Source organism: Lemur catta, chromosome 1 (genome assembly GCF_020740605.2).
Source record: "Lemur catta isolate mLemCat1 chromosome 1, mLemCat1.pri, whole genome shotgun sequence".
Lineage (NCBI taxonomy): Eukaryota > Metazoa > Chordata > Mammalia > Primates > Lemuridae > Lemur > Lemur catta.
Genome location: NC_059128.1, coordinates 43,324,678 through 43,342,084, shown reverse-complemented (window position 1 = coordinate 43,342,084; position 17,407 = coordinate 43,324,678). Strand labels below are relative to the sequence as shown.

The window sequence follows — 17,407 nt, the reverse complement described above, 5'->3', positions numbered from 1 at the left end:
ATAAATGCCATAGTTCATGCCCCACAAGGGTCATGGCTGCAGCCTTCTGTTCTCTGCTCCCTAAGCCTCCCGCAGCCTGACGCGGGGCATGCAGTCCCTTCTAACTCTTTGCTAGTGGACTTTGTGGATCTGCTTCTTAATATCCTCAAGCTCTTTCCAGGGCAGGAAACCACAACTCACAAATGAAAAGGCCATTCAGGAATGCATCTTTACCTCAAAAATCCCTTTGTGAAAATCTTCGATACTTGGTGTGCTAAGGTTTATTTAGATACAAAGAACTCACACTGGAAATTCGGGAGATTATCAGAAGGATCTGAAGGTTCTGAAGCCTCCCAAGAAAATTCACATCTTCAACTTTATGGAAATGTGACCCCTTAGGCACAAATTAAGGCAAAATTCCTTGATAAGCACATTCTTCATTCTCTATCCATCCTCTACCCGATTCCTACTGATTTAAATCTTCCACAATTAACAGCAGCCACCATGTATTAAGAGTCAAGTAGTGAAAGAATTTCACATACGTTATCTCGTTTAATCCTCCCAACAATCCATGAGCAATGGGAGGCTTGGTGGTTCCATGAGTTGCCTCAGGTCACCCGGCCAGTGTGGCACCCAGGATTCAAGCTCAGGTCTGACACCAAGCTCTCCCTCTAATCCTTGCACAGTGCCACATTAGCACAAAATATTGTCTTCCCTCCTGAAAAAGTGCTTCTCCAAGCAATAGCCTGCAGATCCACGTCACAGCAGAAGGTCCTCTTTGCTAAGTCAGCATGTTTTTGCCACAACAGGGATAGGAAACAGAAAAGATGGAAAAAAAATTAGGATCAGAAGAAAGCTGTCACCTCTGACCTCTCTCCTACCGTTAGAGGTCAGAGGAGCAGTCCTGGGAACAAATGGAATGAATCTGTGGTCAGTTTCCCCTTCATGTCTTTCCATCCCTGACTGGGAAGAAAGAGCTGGCGTGACAAGTCTCTCCCAGGAAGAGAGGGCTGCACGGGGCTCCGTGTCTGCGTTGCTTAACACGCTCCGCTGTCGGCAGCTCCCTCCGCGCCTCTCCCTCTGGTCAGTGAGTCATGAAATGAGGACAAGGCTCCAGGGAGCTGCATGCCGAAGCTGCACAGCCATGAACCAGAAATGACAACAGACACAGGTGTTTAGTCATTTTCTCTCCCCGTGGGCTGTCCTCTCCCACACACTGCAAGTGTATCTTCCTAAGCAAGGGGAGCACGAGGGTTGGCCCATAACTAAGTATGAATCTGGCATGTCCATCTGAGCCAGCACAACTCAATGCTTAAAACGAAAGCAGTAAGCCCTCTGCCACTGGAATGTGGTGAAGCCTCAAAATATTTTACCTTTGCTGAACTTTCAAACTGAAATACTTCATTACGATTGAAAGCGTGGCTGGCATAAGAAACCCAGTTCTTCCCCACTCACTTCATGAGGCCTATTTTTTTAAAACATTACTAATGATCAAGGGATTCTAAACAGAATCCGCCTGCCAAGATTTATTCGGCAAAGGAAATTTACTCTATCTCCTGAAACACAGGGATTAAAAATCAGTTCTAATCTTCTCTTTGCTAAACTTTTCACCTACTCACTTAAAGAGAAAAACCACAACTCTATGCCAAACCAGCACTGTTCAAATGAAACCTCAGCACCCAGTTTGCTAACACACTTACCCTGGGTGTTGGAACCGATGTCATCTTCCACTCCTACTACATATGTCCCTCGACTCACGGGTGGGGTGTGACCCGGCACAGGGTAATTTGGAAGAACAACGTCTCCTTCAGGATGGGCTGGAGGAACATCCCTTTCTGAAGGCACGGCCCCCCCACCTGGGTGGGGCTGGATGCTTCTGTTTCCAGGGTGGGGTGGTGGGGCGTCCCAGGAAGGAGCCAGTGACTCTCCGTCCACCTCTGGTGGAGCCAGGCTTCTGGTCCCTGTCTGGTCTGAAGACTCAACTTTTAAATTGGGGGCCTCTGCTTCCTCCAAAGATACCCCCTGTTTGGTCTGAGGGTCCAAGGTGGCAGATTCCGTTTCAGGGTAGAATGGCCAATCACTAGGTGTTGGGTATGGCGAAGGGGAGGCCAGGGCAGACTCTGGAGGGGAGATCCCACCTCCTGCAGGCTCCGAATCAGCTTCTGGGTGGAAGGCAGCATCAATGCTGCTGTGGCTGTTGGATGCCTCCTCTGGTTCGCTTGGCGGGTATTCCACCTCCTCTTCATTTCCATCATAATAATCCAAGTTGTCCTCTGTGTAGTCGCTCTCTAGGGCTGCAGCATGGCTGAAGGAACGCTCCAAGGGAGCCGAAGAGTGGGCAGTGGAAAGTTCTCCAGCTGTTGCTGGCTTAACGTTATCCAATGGGGAGGCGCTGCCAATATGGAAAGCCCACACTCCAGGGATGCCCAGGTTGCTTAGTCTAAATAAAAAGGAAACAGTTCATTGTAACAAAAGTGCCCACTCACCCTCCTTCCTACAAAGGTGAGCAATTTATTTTAAAACCAAAAGACTACTAAGAGCTGATTTAGAGTTTGCACTGGTGTATAAAACCATATAGAAGCAAGCTTATATGGTAACTAAAATCGTGGACTTGTGATGTAGACTACCTTTTATTTAACAATATGTTTCAAAGGCAGTGTGCCATAGAATGCCAGACCATCAAGTTATCAATCTGCTCTACAATCCGAATCGTTTATCTCAAATCTGGCTATTTGAAAACAAATAGCGAGTGTGGGAATTTTTCCTCTACTTGTCTGGAAACTTGTAGCAGACTCAAGAAAACGTATGCTTAAAAATCTCTGCCAAATACTGAAACAGTAACAACTACTACATGCTTTTGAAAGTTGGTTATGTGCCAGCCCTGTGACAAGTGCTGAACATCCTTCAATATAATCTGCAAGGTGAGGATGGTGATTGTGCTCAATTTTACAGAGGGGAAAATAGGTTTAGAGAGGTTAACTAATCTTCTTAAGATCACATAACTAATATCAATAATTGGCAGAGCCTGGGCATGAATTGAGTGCTAACATCAAAGCCCATGGCTCTAAACATCTACATTATGTTATGCCAGAAGATGAATACCATATACTACAGTCAATCAGCATCTGAATTATCATTACTTTATGGAATGTTAAAGACATCTCACTGTTTATTCACATGGACTAATCAACTAATTAATCCACATAGAATGGTGAGTCAATATAAAAAAATTCAAAGAAATATAAATGCCCAAGTCTAAAAAAACAATGTGAGCAAATGCTAAAGTTAAGGGGAAAATAAAAAAGCAGCTTAATCAAAATATGAAGGATAATAGGTGAGAGGTCTTTCCAGAAACATCTGGAAACAGCTCACTAGAATTTACTCTTGAAACAGCTCACTCATTTTCTCCATGAGAAAAGAACATGGACACTATTCAGTCTTTCAAATATCCCAATAATCCATTATTTTAGGCAATGAAACATCCTAAAGAGGACAACTGCATCCTACAGAAAACAACTGCATATTCTAAAAATATGGGAAATCTTGAGCAAACAAAGGTCTAGCTAGCTTAAATACACCAGTTTTTGTACTCTCTGATGTTTGTACAAAATACTATGTGCAAATTCTCCCACGCTATGGAATTTCCTCAAAAATTAGTCAAAGATGAGTAAGAGTTTAATGACTAATAAGATAATAAGAAATTCATTGAATTGTACAAGAACAAAAGACCTTTCCTCCTTTGGGTAGGTACTCATCATGTTCATGTGGATTTCTACAGTAAAAATATTTTTCAACACAATTCCAGAATATCGTTCTCACGTGTGTGTGTATGTATATGTGTGTATGGATGTGCTCTTGTTGCTGGTGCTGTAGTTCATTTAGGGAAAGAGAAGCATAGAAAGCATAACTGTGATCCTGTGTGCAATATGCTGTGTATATTTGGCAAGTACATAAGAATTAATGTTGGTGTTTACCAGCAAGCAAATAAGAAAAACTAAAGAAGAGAAAATCCTGACGATCTGAGGATATTGAGTATATTGTCACATTAGAGATATTGCAGCTGTGAAATTTACTCTTGAAGTTAGAAACAGAAAACTATAAAAGCTTCAAAGAATAGGAGAATACAAACTATGGCAGATAAAAGCTAAATAAAATAACCTTCTACTTAGATAGAAATCACTATCCTGGCTTTTGTCATTATGCATGATAGGAAAGTAACCAATCTGAGTTCATTTTAAAATCCAAGGTCATTTGGAAAGCTTAGTGATAGAAAGAACTTTATTTCCTAGAAAGAAAAGCGAGGCTACAAAACAGGATTATACCATCTTCCTCCCTGGGATGTTAGGAGAATTAAGTGAGAAAACCACATGAAATGCCTACCATGGACCCTGCACATAATAAGTACTTAGTAACTACTGTCTTTCTTCCAGAAGATAGAAAAGTATAATTTAAAAAATGCACATATGTGCATTCATATTTAAATTTTCAGAAGAAGAATATGACAAACATTATGAATTATACAATCTATGACCTTTGAGCTTACAAGAACGAGACAAGTGTGAGCAACAGAAAGATTCCATTGACTAAGAAAATAACTTTACTTTTTAGAGATACATACCACAGTATTTAAGAATGAACTGGCATAATGTTTGTGACTATAAAACATTTAAACAACAAAAAAAGATGAATATGGCAAAATATTTATAATATATAAATCTAAATGATGGGCATTTGGGAGTTCATTTAGCTAGACTCCCCACTTTTCTGTATATTTTTGAAAATTTTAATAATGAAAAGTAAACAAAAAGATTATATAGAGAGACATTTCTATAATTTTGAAGTACAGAAGGTCTTTCTAAGAATAACATCAAGACCCAAAATTATAAAGGAGAAGACCAATAACTTTGATAACCCAAAACTTACAACTTATAAATCATAAGTAAGTTCAAAGACAAACAACACCTGGATCAAATATTCACAACACATGAGAAGCTTACTATCCTTACTATATTTTTTCTTATTTATGAGAGCTCTTTCTAAATACCCCAGTAGAAAAGGATAAGGACAAACAAGTCACACACCAAAAAAAGATATACATAATCATGTGTCACCTAACAATGAGGACACAGTCTGAGAAATCCATCGTTAGGCCATTTCATTGTTGTATGAACACCACAAAGAGTACTTACACAAACCCACATGGTATATCCTACTACACACCTACGCTATATGGTATAGCCTATTGCTCCTAGACTACAAACCTGTACAGCTTATTACTGTACTGAATACTGTAGGCAACTATAGCACAGTGGTAAGTATTTCTGTATCTAAACCTATCTAAACACAGAAAAGGTATCATAAAAATATAGTATTATAATCTTATGGGATCACTGTCATATATACCATCTGCTATTGACCAAAATGTCATTACATGGCACATGATTGTAAATGGACATTAAAGATATGAAAAGGTATTTAGTTTTGCTAGTATGAAAGAAATTAGAGTGAAAATATGAACATTTTATATGTATCAGATTTGCAAACATTATAAAGAACAAAAGCCTGTAGGCAATAGACTCTGCTGATCAACATCTCTTAATTATTGGTGAGCATATAATTTGGTAAAACATTCCTGAAGGAAATTTTTTAATATACATCAAAACATTTAACTGCATATAACCTTTCTCAACAATTCCACTTTTAAGAATTTAAAGAAGAAATGAGAATGTGAACAATGCATATTATATTGTTTACTGCAATGATATTTATAACAAGAAAAATCAGAAACATGTTAAATGTTTAAGTTGTCTTTATAATATAGAACATATATTATATGATGTTTTGTAGCCTTAAAATGATAATATAGACAGATATCTGACTGAAAGATCCCTAAAGATAGTGAAAAATGTGAAAATGCCACATGTATAGCAAAAGAACAATTTTGGTTTAGAAAAGTTTTTGTATATACCTAAAATTCTGGAAAAGACTGTTAACACTAATTATCACCTGAAGTGGGTATTTTGTACTTTTATTTCACATTATTCTGCATTGCTTGTACTTTATTTTATTTTATATTAAGCATGGATTACACTAAAGAAAAATCTGTCAGTCATTTGGCCCTGTATCTTACTCTGCTCTCACCAAGCAAGTCAGAGGTTTCTGGGAAGCATCAAAGATGAAAATAAGGAAAGGCGCAAAGGAGTAAATGGAAGTGCTGTGTGTGTGTGTGTGTGTGTGTGTGTGGTGTATGCGCGTGGGTGTTAGTTCTAAGTGGTCTTTACAGCTGTGGTGGGAGAACACAGTGGCTTCTTCCCACAGGCTTTTTGATCCCTTCTGCCTCCTGGACCCTGTGCAGCCATCAGCACTTATTCCAGTGCTCTGTAGTTTGTCTGTCTGCCCTAGTAGGGTACAAGGCGCTGGTGTGCAGGGCCTGTGCCTTGGAAATCTTTGTAGTTCAAGTGCTTGGCTTGCTGTGAGCTCTCTATAATGCCTGCGGAGTAGAGAATCTGTGAGCTCCCAAGTAGAAGAGGAGGGTGGAACCGGAGAAGGAGTAAGGAGCTGAGTTTGCTCCAGAGTCGAAACTAAGCGGCAGCCTACATGGAGACCTAAAGGGACTCAGCATAAAATAAGTAGTTCAGAGTTCTGGACTTGGGTTTGGATTTTGCTTTTGTCACTTAACTTTGAGATCCCAGGCAACTTACTTAACTTCCCTAAGCTCCTCTATAAACTCGAGAAAACAGTAATACTTACCTCTTAAATTGTTGTGAGTTTTAATTAAGATAACACCTGGAAAGTGTTTAGCACAATGTTTGGCAAATAGTAAGCACTCTATAAATGTCATCTCTGAGTAACTGTACTTGGCTTTGGTGCCCTCTTTCTGGTAGTGAGTAGAGCAAAGCAGGGGTCATGCAAAAGTGGAAGGTGTTCCTACACCCAGGAATGATTTAATGAAACTGAGAAGCAGTTAAGGGAGGCCAGGAAGTAAACAACATGCTCTGGCTGGCTTCTGGATTCAGGGAAGGAATAAATGCAATGACCAAAAAAAATCCCCCAAACCCTGAATTCAATAAACATCCTACCGGACCGTCTGGACTGACAAAACACGGCAAGGCTTATTATTGCACCAGCAGAGTAAGTCACCGATGGGACTGAGGAATGGGTTCAATGGATTTCAGGTAATGAAGTCAGAGAGAAACCCTGAGACTTCTGAAAACCGACCAACACATTTTATTTATTTTTTCTAAATTACATTACTCAATTTAATTTTTAACACTCTCTGTCCAAAAGACTAACTCACAATGTCTCCTCCTGGGAAATGATTAATCTGGCAAAGCTCAAATTGGGTAGTTATGTTACTGGATATTTTTATGTGGCTCCAAGAGCAATGTTTTTCCTAGCATGCCTCAGTGGCTCTACAAACACACACACATACACAGTTCTGTTTCCAGTATCTATACTCAACAGGACAGGACAAATAAAAGACCTTTCATATTTTAGTGAACTTGATCCTATGAGGGTATAATCTAGTTCCTGGTTTTGACCTGATGCCTTGCTTGGAAGCCACCAAGATATCTAATGGTCTTACGGTCACTTTTAAGGGACCTCCTAAAAGTTCTTATATGCAAATAGGAAAGGGCTTCAGCTCCATGTTACTTACTGGTAGAGATTTTTCACAGACTGTTCAGTGCTGGTCAAGCCGAAATACGGTCCTTCTCTCTTTAGGTCATCAGCCTCCCCTCGGCAGAAGCCCACCCGAGCTGGCAGCTGGAGCTGCACGTTGTAAGACTCCTTGGGGCGTGTTCCAAAGAACTGAAGGCCATGGGCAGGATAAAGAAAGAGGGCGTAGGTATCAGACCCATCAGATGCCAGAACTACCTGGAAAGTGTTCAGCTGTGGGGGGAAAAAAATAGGAAACATCCTTAAAAAAACAAACAAACAAAAGAAGAAAAACAGAATGTAACCAAAGCATCATAAAGTGCAAAGGATTTCCCCCTTCCCAGGACTTTTCCAAATTGTCTTTCAACATAACCTTCTTTAAAATTTCCTCTTCAAGTTACAAATCATTTTATAAGCAATATTACTTATTACTAAAAGCATCTTTTATCAATTTTAGATTAATAGTTGAAATACACATAGGTAAAACATAGGCTAAAACAATAAAAATTTGAAGTTTTCAAATTTCTCTCATCCAAATCTCTTTCAGAGCTAAGAACAAGTAGCAAAATAAACTTGTCCATTCCCACAGTCACTGCCCTAGTTTACAACCCTAGGCACTCAGCATCTCTCATCTGGATCATTCATTCATCAGTTTATGAAATGCCCATTATGGGCAGGCACTGCGTTAGGCACTGGCTGATGAATGGCCTCCTTACTCTTCTCACAGCCTCACTCTCTTTTCTCGCCCATTACCCTTCCACACCAGCAGCAGAGTTATCCTCATTTCACAGCTGAGGAAAGGGAGACACAGGCTCACAGGGTCAGGTAGCAAGTTCGCAGTGCCAGGCAGCCAGCTCCAGAGTCTGTGCCCTGCACCACTTGGCCATTCTAACCACTCCTCAGCACACCCGTGATTTGTAACCTGGCTCCAAACTCCTTCCCAGGCTTGGTTCCACTGCATCTTCGTCAGACTATTTAATAGTCCCCACTAGCACCATGTCTCTGCTGCTGCTACACTTTGCTCATGTTTCCCTGTGCCCAGAAATCCTCATAACCTTCAAATGCTGCCACTCAGAGGTGTTTTGGATTCCCTGTAAAATTATGTTTGTTCTCTGACCCTCCATAACACCTTTGTGAGTGTTCCTAGTTAGCATTTACCTGATTTTGCTTGGTTAGTGGTTTACATATATGTAAACTCCATTCATTTATTCATTTGTACATTCATTCAAACAGCTAAGTGCCTACTAAGCACCAGACATTAGCTCAATGCTGAAGATAGAAAGAAGCAAAGGACAAAGAGATGCTGCCCAGGACAGTCTCACACTTTAGGAGAGGGGCTCAGCCTTGGCTGAAATTTTAAGAGTTATTGGAGAAGGTAGTGGAGGCTACAGAGGAGAATGTGTGCCCAAGGCCTCAGGTGGGGGTGGGGAGGCGTTGCGGAGGCGGCCTGTGAATGTTATAAACACTGCCGGAGCCAAGGCAGACCAGAGAGACAGACCAGGAGCCTGAATTAGCCACAAACTGACACCCAGGCCCTTCTAGAATCACTCTTTAACATTCCACTTACATTTGCATTTTCAACAACACAGATTTCTGCCTTTACTTTCATCCAGCTATCTGCTCCCCAACCCTACAAAAGACCTGTTAACGGTGCTTGTTTATCTCAAAAAGATGTTATATTTAGGACTCTGAGACTACCTCTCTCACTATATCACACTCCTTTTGCAATTTGCTAAGGAACTGGGGAGGTATTTTTAAAATACTACTAACTTCATACATAACGTGACTCTCAGAAACGTTATTTATTTGATAAGTGTTATATTACCTCCCCATTTTGCTAGACAGACAAAATTAGGCACAGAGAAGAACATTATAGTTTACTAAATAAAACAGCAAGGAGGGAATGTTCACTTCCTTTAGTTCTGTCCTAAGTCCTCTACCCTGATAAGTTGTTCTAGTTCTTTTCTAATGTTAAGTTTTCTTTTCAATGTTTAATTCCAAAGTATGGTTTTGAGGTTTTGCTGATAGAACAAAGAAATGTAGGTGTTAACATGCTTTTCAAGACAAAACAAAAGACAATAAACCTTTCTTTTACTCTCTAACATAGAAAAAGTCATCTTGTTGCTTCATTCATTCATTCATTCATTCAGTTCACAAAGTAATAGACAGGCGGTCTGGCATATTTGTTAATCTTCTAGTTGTTGATTGTTTCATCAGCAAAGCTTGACTTTCCCAAAAACAAAAGGCAAAGAATGTTTTCTATAGTTTCTCAAAGCTAAAAAGCCTTAACTGCTGCCAAATGTAAACAAAGGCTGTTCTGCATCATGTCTGTACATAAGATATTCTACATCATCAATTAATGTGGACTCAATAACTTCAGAGCTTTGCTTGAGTCAGCACAAATAAAGATCAACTAGGGAAAGAAAAGTACTCAAGGAACGTAAAAGAACCTTGTTTTAAAAAGCTAAGCTTTCAAAGCTCTTGGTATTGATCACCCACAATAAATGTAAGATAGCAGAAAATCCTGGTTCTAAGTTTAGAGAAATTCTGTAAGATAAGGAGGTTGTATAGATTGTGAAGAATTGAATGGAAGGGGGGAGGTGGGGGGAGAAGTAAACAGAGCTGTGACAGGAAAAGTCTGGCTTTTTGCTGTGCAGGCCGGGTATTTAGCATTTCATTTTTTTCGTTCATTCAGCCAACAAATTCATTTCAATTAAAATTTATTCAGCATCTTCTATATGCCATCGCTGACACAAACACTTATTATAGGTGGCAAGTATTTAATTTCCTCGTTTCGACTGTAATAGGCCAATATCAGAGGAAGAAAACAATTTCCTTTTAAGTAGAATTTACGATCCCAACTCCAAAAGAGTTGGGCTGTTTAAAAGCCACCCACACACCAAACGATCACTTGTCAAGTTCTCTGTCTGTTCTACAAAATTCTACATCTAATTGCTAAAGAGCCCACTTCATGAGGTCCTGAAGGGCTCTCCTCTCCAAGCACTCCTTGACTGGCTTCCAAACAGGAAAGGTCCTCGCATTCCTAGATACAAGCCTCTGCAAGAGCCCACAGGCTCTGTCTCTGAAGGGAAACCCTCAGATGGGCTGCCAAACCCGACAAAAGGGTCACTGGTTCCCACCTCCTCCAGGAACCCAGGGCAGAGAGAGGGGCCTCCACAAGGAGAGGAGCAGCACAGAGAGGATCATCACCAGTGGCTGCAGCTTCAAGGTTTCTGCCATCCTGTTATCAGAAAGAGAAAAGCCAGAACTCTCAGCAGAAAACCAGGCAGGAGTCTGACTGTTCCTTCCAGGTATGGGGACATTACCAATCGATGATGATTTGACACTCAGCAGAGCCAAGCTGATGCATATAACACATGCCCTTCTAAGAGTTTCTAATTTTTGCAATTCATTTAGTTAATTGCAGCCATCTGGCAAAAAAATCAGAGTGGTGCCATCTCTCTTCCCAAGTTAAAATGAAAAGTAAGAACTCGGGTGACTCCTACAGGGGTCACAAAGTTCTCTTTCCTGTCTTCCTTAGGGCCACATGCCCTCTGGAGTTGGATCATTGACTTCCCGCCTCCAGTGTTTGGTGTGAAAACTAACCTGCCTCCATTCCTTCCTACAATTCTTCGCCTCCCATTGCCTATAAGACACTGTCACATGCATGATCCTCCCTAATTTATTTTTCTGCACTAAATCCTACAGATCCTGCCAAAAATTTAAAGATAATTGCTCAGTGCTATCATATACTTAATATTATATCCTTTCTGACACTTAGTCTTCAGCAAAACTTAGCATTTCTTCAGCCAATTTCCATGTATGTCTCTATTCTCTCTGTCCTCAGCTGTATCTCACACTCAGGTCAAACTCTCTCAGATAGACTGTAAACCTCCACTCTTCTGGACCTTAGCTCCACATGTCAAAAAGCTACAACAAAATCCTGCTTCTACTTCTCATTTCTCATTGGACTCCAACCCCCTCCATCAATGACTGTCATCCTTTGAACCAAGTCAACATGCCTCAGTCCCCATGTTGAGGATTTCATTGGGCAATGTCTCAGTCCGTTTTCTGTTGCTTAAGATAGAATACCTGAAACTGGGTAATTCATAAAGAAAAGGAATTTATTTCTTACAGTTATGGAGGCTGAGAAGTCTAACATCAAGGGGTTGCATCTGGTGAGGGGACTTCTTGCTGGTGGGGACTCTCTCCAGAGTCCCAGAGGCACTCAGGGCATCACATGATGAGAGGGCTGAGTGTGCTATCTCAGTTCTCTCTCCCTCTTCTTATAAAGCCACCAGTCCCAACTCCCATGATACTCCATTACTCCATGAATGGATTAATCCATTCATGAGAGCAAAGCCCTCACAACTCAATCACATTTAAAGGCCCTACCTCTCAATACTGCCACATTAGGGATTAAGTTTCCACATGAATTTCACAGGGGACAAACTTTCAAACCATAGGGGGCAACCTTCCACTCATCTGTCTTATGTCACTGCCTCACGACTCCATTCATTTCTCCAGCCTCAGCTCACTCAACCTTCTCCCAGGACATGCCCTCGCTCAGAACAATGTTTTCTGCTCCTCATTCTTAATAACCATTCTTTCAGCCCTTTTGACCCAACTTAAATTCCAGACCAAGAAAACAGTCCCCACAATACTCAGATATGTGTAACCTAGTTCTCTATAACCTCCATCCTAAAATGACAACAAAATAGTCCTCCTCCTTCCAAAAAGAGACAGCTAAAGTAAACACTAGTCCTCTTTATGTCTTCAATCAGTAAGTATTTTGAAGGTCAACACCTTGACTTCTCTGTTCTATGAAGTGCCTATAACAGTTCAAGAAATCTCAGATTACTTAAATTGATAAACACTATTTGTTCAAATATTTTTCAGATGCAATTATACCTTGACATTCCTGTGATATCAGATACAACATCCTGTCACACCCAACACGCATATTCATGGAGAGAAAGGGCACCAACTGAAATTGTTTTAAATGGTAAAGATGCCATTCCTCTGATATCTTCCAGTTTCCAGTAACTTTGCAATATAAGGTTAGTATGCCAAGATTTAAGAGAGCCATGTAGTGCTCACACAGTCCTTCAAGCAAAGTAGATTACTGCTTGCCAAAATCTATCTCCAAAGAACTATTAAAACAAGAACTAAAGTCCCAGAACTCTTTAAAATATTCAGAAGAACCTTCAACATGGGTAATTGAAAAAACATCCCCTATCCAAACAGAATCCTCATCTCCTTTCTACATGAAACAGATTCTGAAGCCAACTCAGCATATGGCAATGTCTGAAGAAAGATTTTAATTAGAAAAGTAAAAGAGACATGGAATCCACAAAACTTTCCCCATCCTAACTCTCCCTGCTCAAGAAAGGCCCAGACAAAGGTAATTCAGGAAAACTTGTATTTAAACAGTCCTTGTGCAAAGGACGTATATATCATGGCATCCTTACAGGATAGAGATCAGTGACAATGGGCAAGCAACTTAGCCTCCCAGAGAGGACATGTGCCATCTTTGAGAGCTAAGAAACACTCTGAAGAGTTAAAATTGAAATAAATCACAGTTTCAGTCATAGAGTATGACATTTTAGATTCAAGTCTAAATTCATAGAAGTCTTTCCCTACTCCAGGAATAAGGTGTTTCTCCACTTACCAAACCACCCTAACCCTAACCCAATGCCCATTTGGAGTACTTCAAGAGTTGCTGACAAGAGTAAACACTAGGCTGGGCACAGTGGCTCACGCCTGTAATCCTAGCACTCTGGGAAGCCGAGGCAGGTGGATCGCTCGACGTCAGGAGTTCAAGACCAGCCTGAGCAAGAGGGAGACCCACCCCCCCACCCCCGTCTCTACTAAAAATAGAAAGAAATTATCTGGCCAACTAAAAATATATATACAAAAAATTAGCCAGGCATGGTGGCACATGCCTGTAGTCCCAGCTACTCGGGAGGCTGAGGCAGTAGGATCGCTTGAGCTCAGGAGTTTGACGTTGCTATGAGCTAGGCTGACGCCATGGCACTCTAGCCTCGGCAACAGAGTGAGACTCTGTCTCAAAAAAAAAAAAAAGACTAAACACTGGGGGCCTGGGTTCTTTTACTTTCTCCAGGTAGAGACTGTAAAAAACATCTAGGATAGTCTCCTGTAAACTAAGGAACACATAAACTGGTGCCTGGAAGGCAATTAGGCAAAAACTACCAATTGGTAGCTTGTCCTACCAATCACACTTCCTGGACTATCAACAAAGAACATGTGCAAAGATTTAGCTTTTTAAAAAGTGCTTCATGCTTTTATTTATAATAATGAAAAGTTGGAAATAACCTTAATGACCAACAGGAACACCGGTTTAGTAAACTGTGGTAAATCCACTAGATATAGTATTATACAGTCATTACAAATGCTGTTGTATAAATATGTTTATTGACAATGAAACATATTCACAATACACTATTCGGTGGGAAAAAAAAATGGTATGTGCAGTGTGAACCCATGGTTGTTAACAGCAATAGAGACGTGCATAAGAAAAAAATTCTGGAAAGCATACCCAAGAAAGCATTTAACAGTGGTGGGGAAATCAGTGGTTGTTCTTTTTTAAATTCCCTGTATTTTCTGACTTTTGCTTCAATGAGTATATAGTTAGAAATACTAGTATACTTAGAGGTGATTTTTAAAATAAGCAACCAAACAGTAAACGGCTTTATGCTCTGAGGGGTTCCCAGATCTGCACTCTGGGTCTCATATCCCCTAAGCAGTTTTTCTCAATAGAGTGACCACCCGTCAGAGCCTCAGAAGATGTCTAGAGACAACAGCCTTCTTCGCTTTCAAACCACTTCAGCCCTAGTGCCACCAAATGATACATCAGGTTCAGCGCGAGAGCAGACTCAGAGGAAATTCCCAGCGGGTCCCTGGGTTTCCGCCCAGAATTCAAGCCCATCCCTCAATTCGCTCGGTGGTCAAGCATCCCTGGGCACTTACCTCCCCCGAGGGCGCCGCCCCTCGTGTGACCTCCTCATAGGCGCCCACCTGCTCCCAGGTGGCCAGGAAGACATGGGTGGGGGTGAAGCGTGCGGCGGAGCGCGGGAAGCCTGCGCGCACATAGCGGGCGGCCAGGCCCAGCACCGGCGGGGAGGTGTCCTCGCGGTACAGGACCCGGCCCCTGCCGTTGCTCGTGTCGATGTCGGCCAGGAAAGGGGCGATGGCCGGGAAGTCTGTGGGGAAATCATCGTCCACATACTGAGTCTCCCTGGGGAAGTCCTGGGTGGAGATGATGCCGTTGGTGCCCACCTAGGAGAGGGGCAAAAAAGTGACGCTCGCTCAAGCCCAAGGGCGGCCACCCTGTCGCGCAAGGAAGGAAGGGGACTGCCCAGGGCAAGAAGCTTCCCCTCTCTCACCGACTAGGGAGTCAAGGGTCAGGCGACCAACGCAACTTCGGCGACGGTTCCATCCCCTACCACTACCCCACAGAATGGTGCAATAGGTCCAGGCGCCCTAAACCCCGTTAACCATCTTCTAACCGCCGCCCCCCCCCCCCCCGTGACAACCCTGGAGCCCCACGTCCCTGGGGAGAAAGCCTCCCGGTCCGAGAAGGGAACACCCCACTTCTACAGACGTGCACAGCCTTCTCGCGGTCCTAACTGCAAACCCCAGTGGCCACCGTAGCAACGCCACCACCTTTTCTGCCTGGGACGCGTACATGGCTGCGAACAATTCTCGCTCTCCCCCTCGAGGTAATTCTTGCTCCTCACAGCTGCCGGTCAGGCAGCAGCATCTCTTCCTAACTGGGTCCCACCAAAGGGGCGCTGGGGTACAACCGGGGGTGGGGGCTGATTCCTCCCCTCAAGGGCAAGGTTTCGGTGAGACTGACCCTGTATCAACCCCTGGGAAGAATCTGGGAGAAAAGTGCCGAGTCGCGCTGTGGGAGGGGGCTGAACTTACGTAGAGATTGCTGAACTGGGCTTCGTAGAAGCGCAAGGGAATTGCCAACTTCACCGCGGCTGAGCTTTCGTCGTCGCCTTCCGGCAGGAGCTGGTCCCCCCATAACTCCCCGTGGGGAAAGAGCTCGCCCGGGTGCAGCGCCGCGACCCGCGACAGCAGCAGCAGCAGCAGCAGTAGCAGAGGTGGCGATGGCAGCGCCGGCCGCCCGGCCGCCCGGTCCCCCCGCATGCTCGCTCGGCCCGTGGTCTGCCCCGCCGCAGAGCGCGTCCCGCCCGGCCCGGCCCGCCTGCCCGCTGGCCGCGCCGCGCCACCCTCGAACCTGGAACCCCGGGCACCCGGGCGGGGCGGGATTCCAGGCCCGCCCAGCGCGCTGGTTGGCTGCGGCCCTCGGTCGGCGACCAATCACCGACTCTGAGAAAGTTCGGCAGCTGCCACCACATCTGTTTCTCGTTAAGTTTCTAAGGCAGCGGTCGCGGGAGCGGCAGGGCTGGCGAGGTAAAAGCCAGTGGCCGGGGCTGCTCCGAGTCGCTCCTCCTCCGGTCCGCTCCTGAGAGCCTGTGGGGTCAGCTGCCCCGACGAGCCACCCCCCCCCAACCCCTGGGACCAAATAGCCCGCAAGGCCCGAGGGCAGCGGCGTTGCAGGAGGTGACCTCAGCGCGCAGGGCCCCCGCGGCGGTGTGTGCGGCGCGGGCTGCGCTGGAGGAGCGGGGGCGGGAGCTGCAGTTACGGTATGAGGTTTGCACCCTGCCCTGGGGGCTCGGGCGACCCTGGCCCCCAGGGCCAGCCTCTCGGTCCGATTAGCAAAGGGGCATTGTCGCAGTCTCCTCGGCCGCTTCGCTCCACCCAGAGTCGCCCCGAGAAGAAGCGCGCCTTTGTACGAAGCGGGAGGGACTGACGCCTAAGTTCCGTCCCCCTCCCGGAGGCTGGCCGCAGGGGAGGACCGGGCCCGCTCTGAAAATCCCTTCCCCGGGGAAAACCGCAGCGGGAAAGACCATGAAACGCGCCTGTGTGTGATCCGCTCTGTTTGGGGCGTAGGGCGAGGCATTCCGTCAGGGCACCAAGCGGACAGGGGCGGGCCGCCCGGGTGGGGGGCCCTGGGCTCTCTCGCCCGCCGCCCGCGCCGTCTGGGCTGCCCTCGCCGGCGGCCGCGGGCGGTAACCCGAGCTGCTCCGCAGGACTGGAAACCGCGCGCCGCCGCTAAGCCGGCTGCGCAGGAGAGGGGGACCCCATCCACCGTAAACGTCACCTCTGCGAAGCCTCAGGAGCCGGAGGAGATTTTATTACCGTTTTTATCAAGAGGTTGAAACTTCCCAGTCTGTTTTCTCTCTCAGGCCCCCCCATAGGGTCCTTAGAAGCAATGGTATTTAAAAAGAAAGGAAAAAAGCAAACCCTGGAAAATTCCTTAAGGGACTCTGGAGAGACAGATTTCTCTTTGTAGGTGTTTATTCCAATTTTACAAACTCTTATGGGCCCTCAGGATCCTGACCAAACGCTAAAAACCTTGACGATATCAGACTGTGAGACTCGCAACCATAAACACAAAATGGAAAACTGGCCCAAAGCAGTTTGCTTCCTCAGACTGTGGAGAGTTGTATATTTGCTGTTATAAAAATATCTTTATGCTTGCACATATATTTTCTCATTCTTTCTGGGGTCAGGTATTTTCATTTTACTGAGGATGAAATGAAGGCTCAAACCCATTAGGTGACTTAACTTGCCCAGGGTCACCTGAAGTTACTCCCTGATATAAAATCCTTCACTGGCCCCCTGTAGTTTTTCTAAATCAGCTAATAATGAGAGTAATTTACATTTGTTCAGTGCT

The 17,407-nt window shown here is 44.1% G+C and overlaps 1 protein-coding gene across 2 annotated transcripts in view; it reads right to left on the bottom strand.

Annotated features, from left to right (window-relative positions):
• Window positions 1-15,889, bottom strand: part of NID2 (nidogen 2) — a 58,768-nt gene extending 42,879 nt beyond the window's left edge. The window contains exons 1-4 of one of the 2 annotated variants that reach the window (XM_045567116.1): window positions 15,586-15,889; window positions 14,626-14,934; window positions 7,637-7,869; window positions 1,680-2,419 (exon numbers count right to left, since the gene is read on the bottom strand). In XM_045567116.1, coding sequence (XP_045423072.1) covers window positions 1,680-2,419; window positions 7,637-7,869; window positions 14,626-14,934; window positions 15,586-15,813 — 1,510 coding nt within the window. In that variant the 5' untranslated portion in view covers window positions 15,814-15,889. The remainder of the gene's footprint in view (window positions 1-1,679; window positions 2,420-7,636; window positions 7,870-14,625; window positions 14,935-15,585) is intronic. The other variant, XM_045567126.1, reaches the window with a different exon arrangement.
• Between the last annotated feature and the right edge of the window lie 1,518 nt (window positions 15,890-17,407).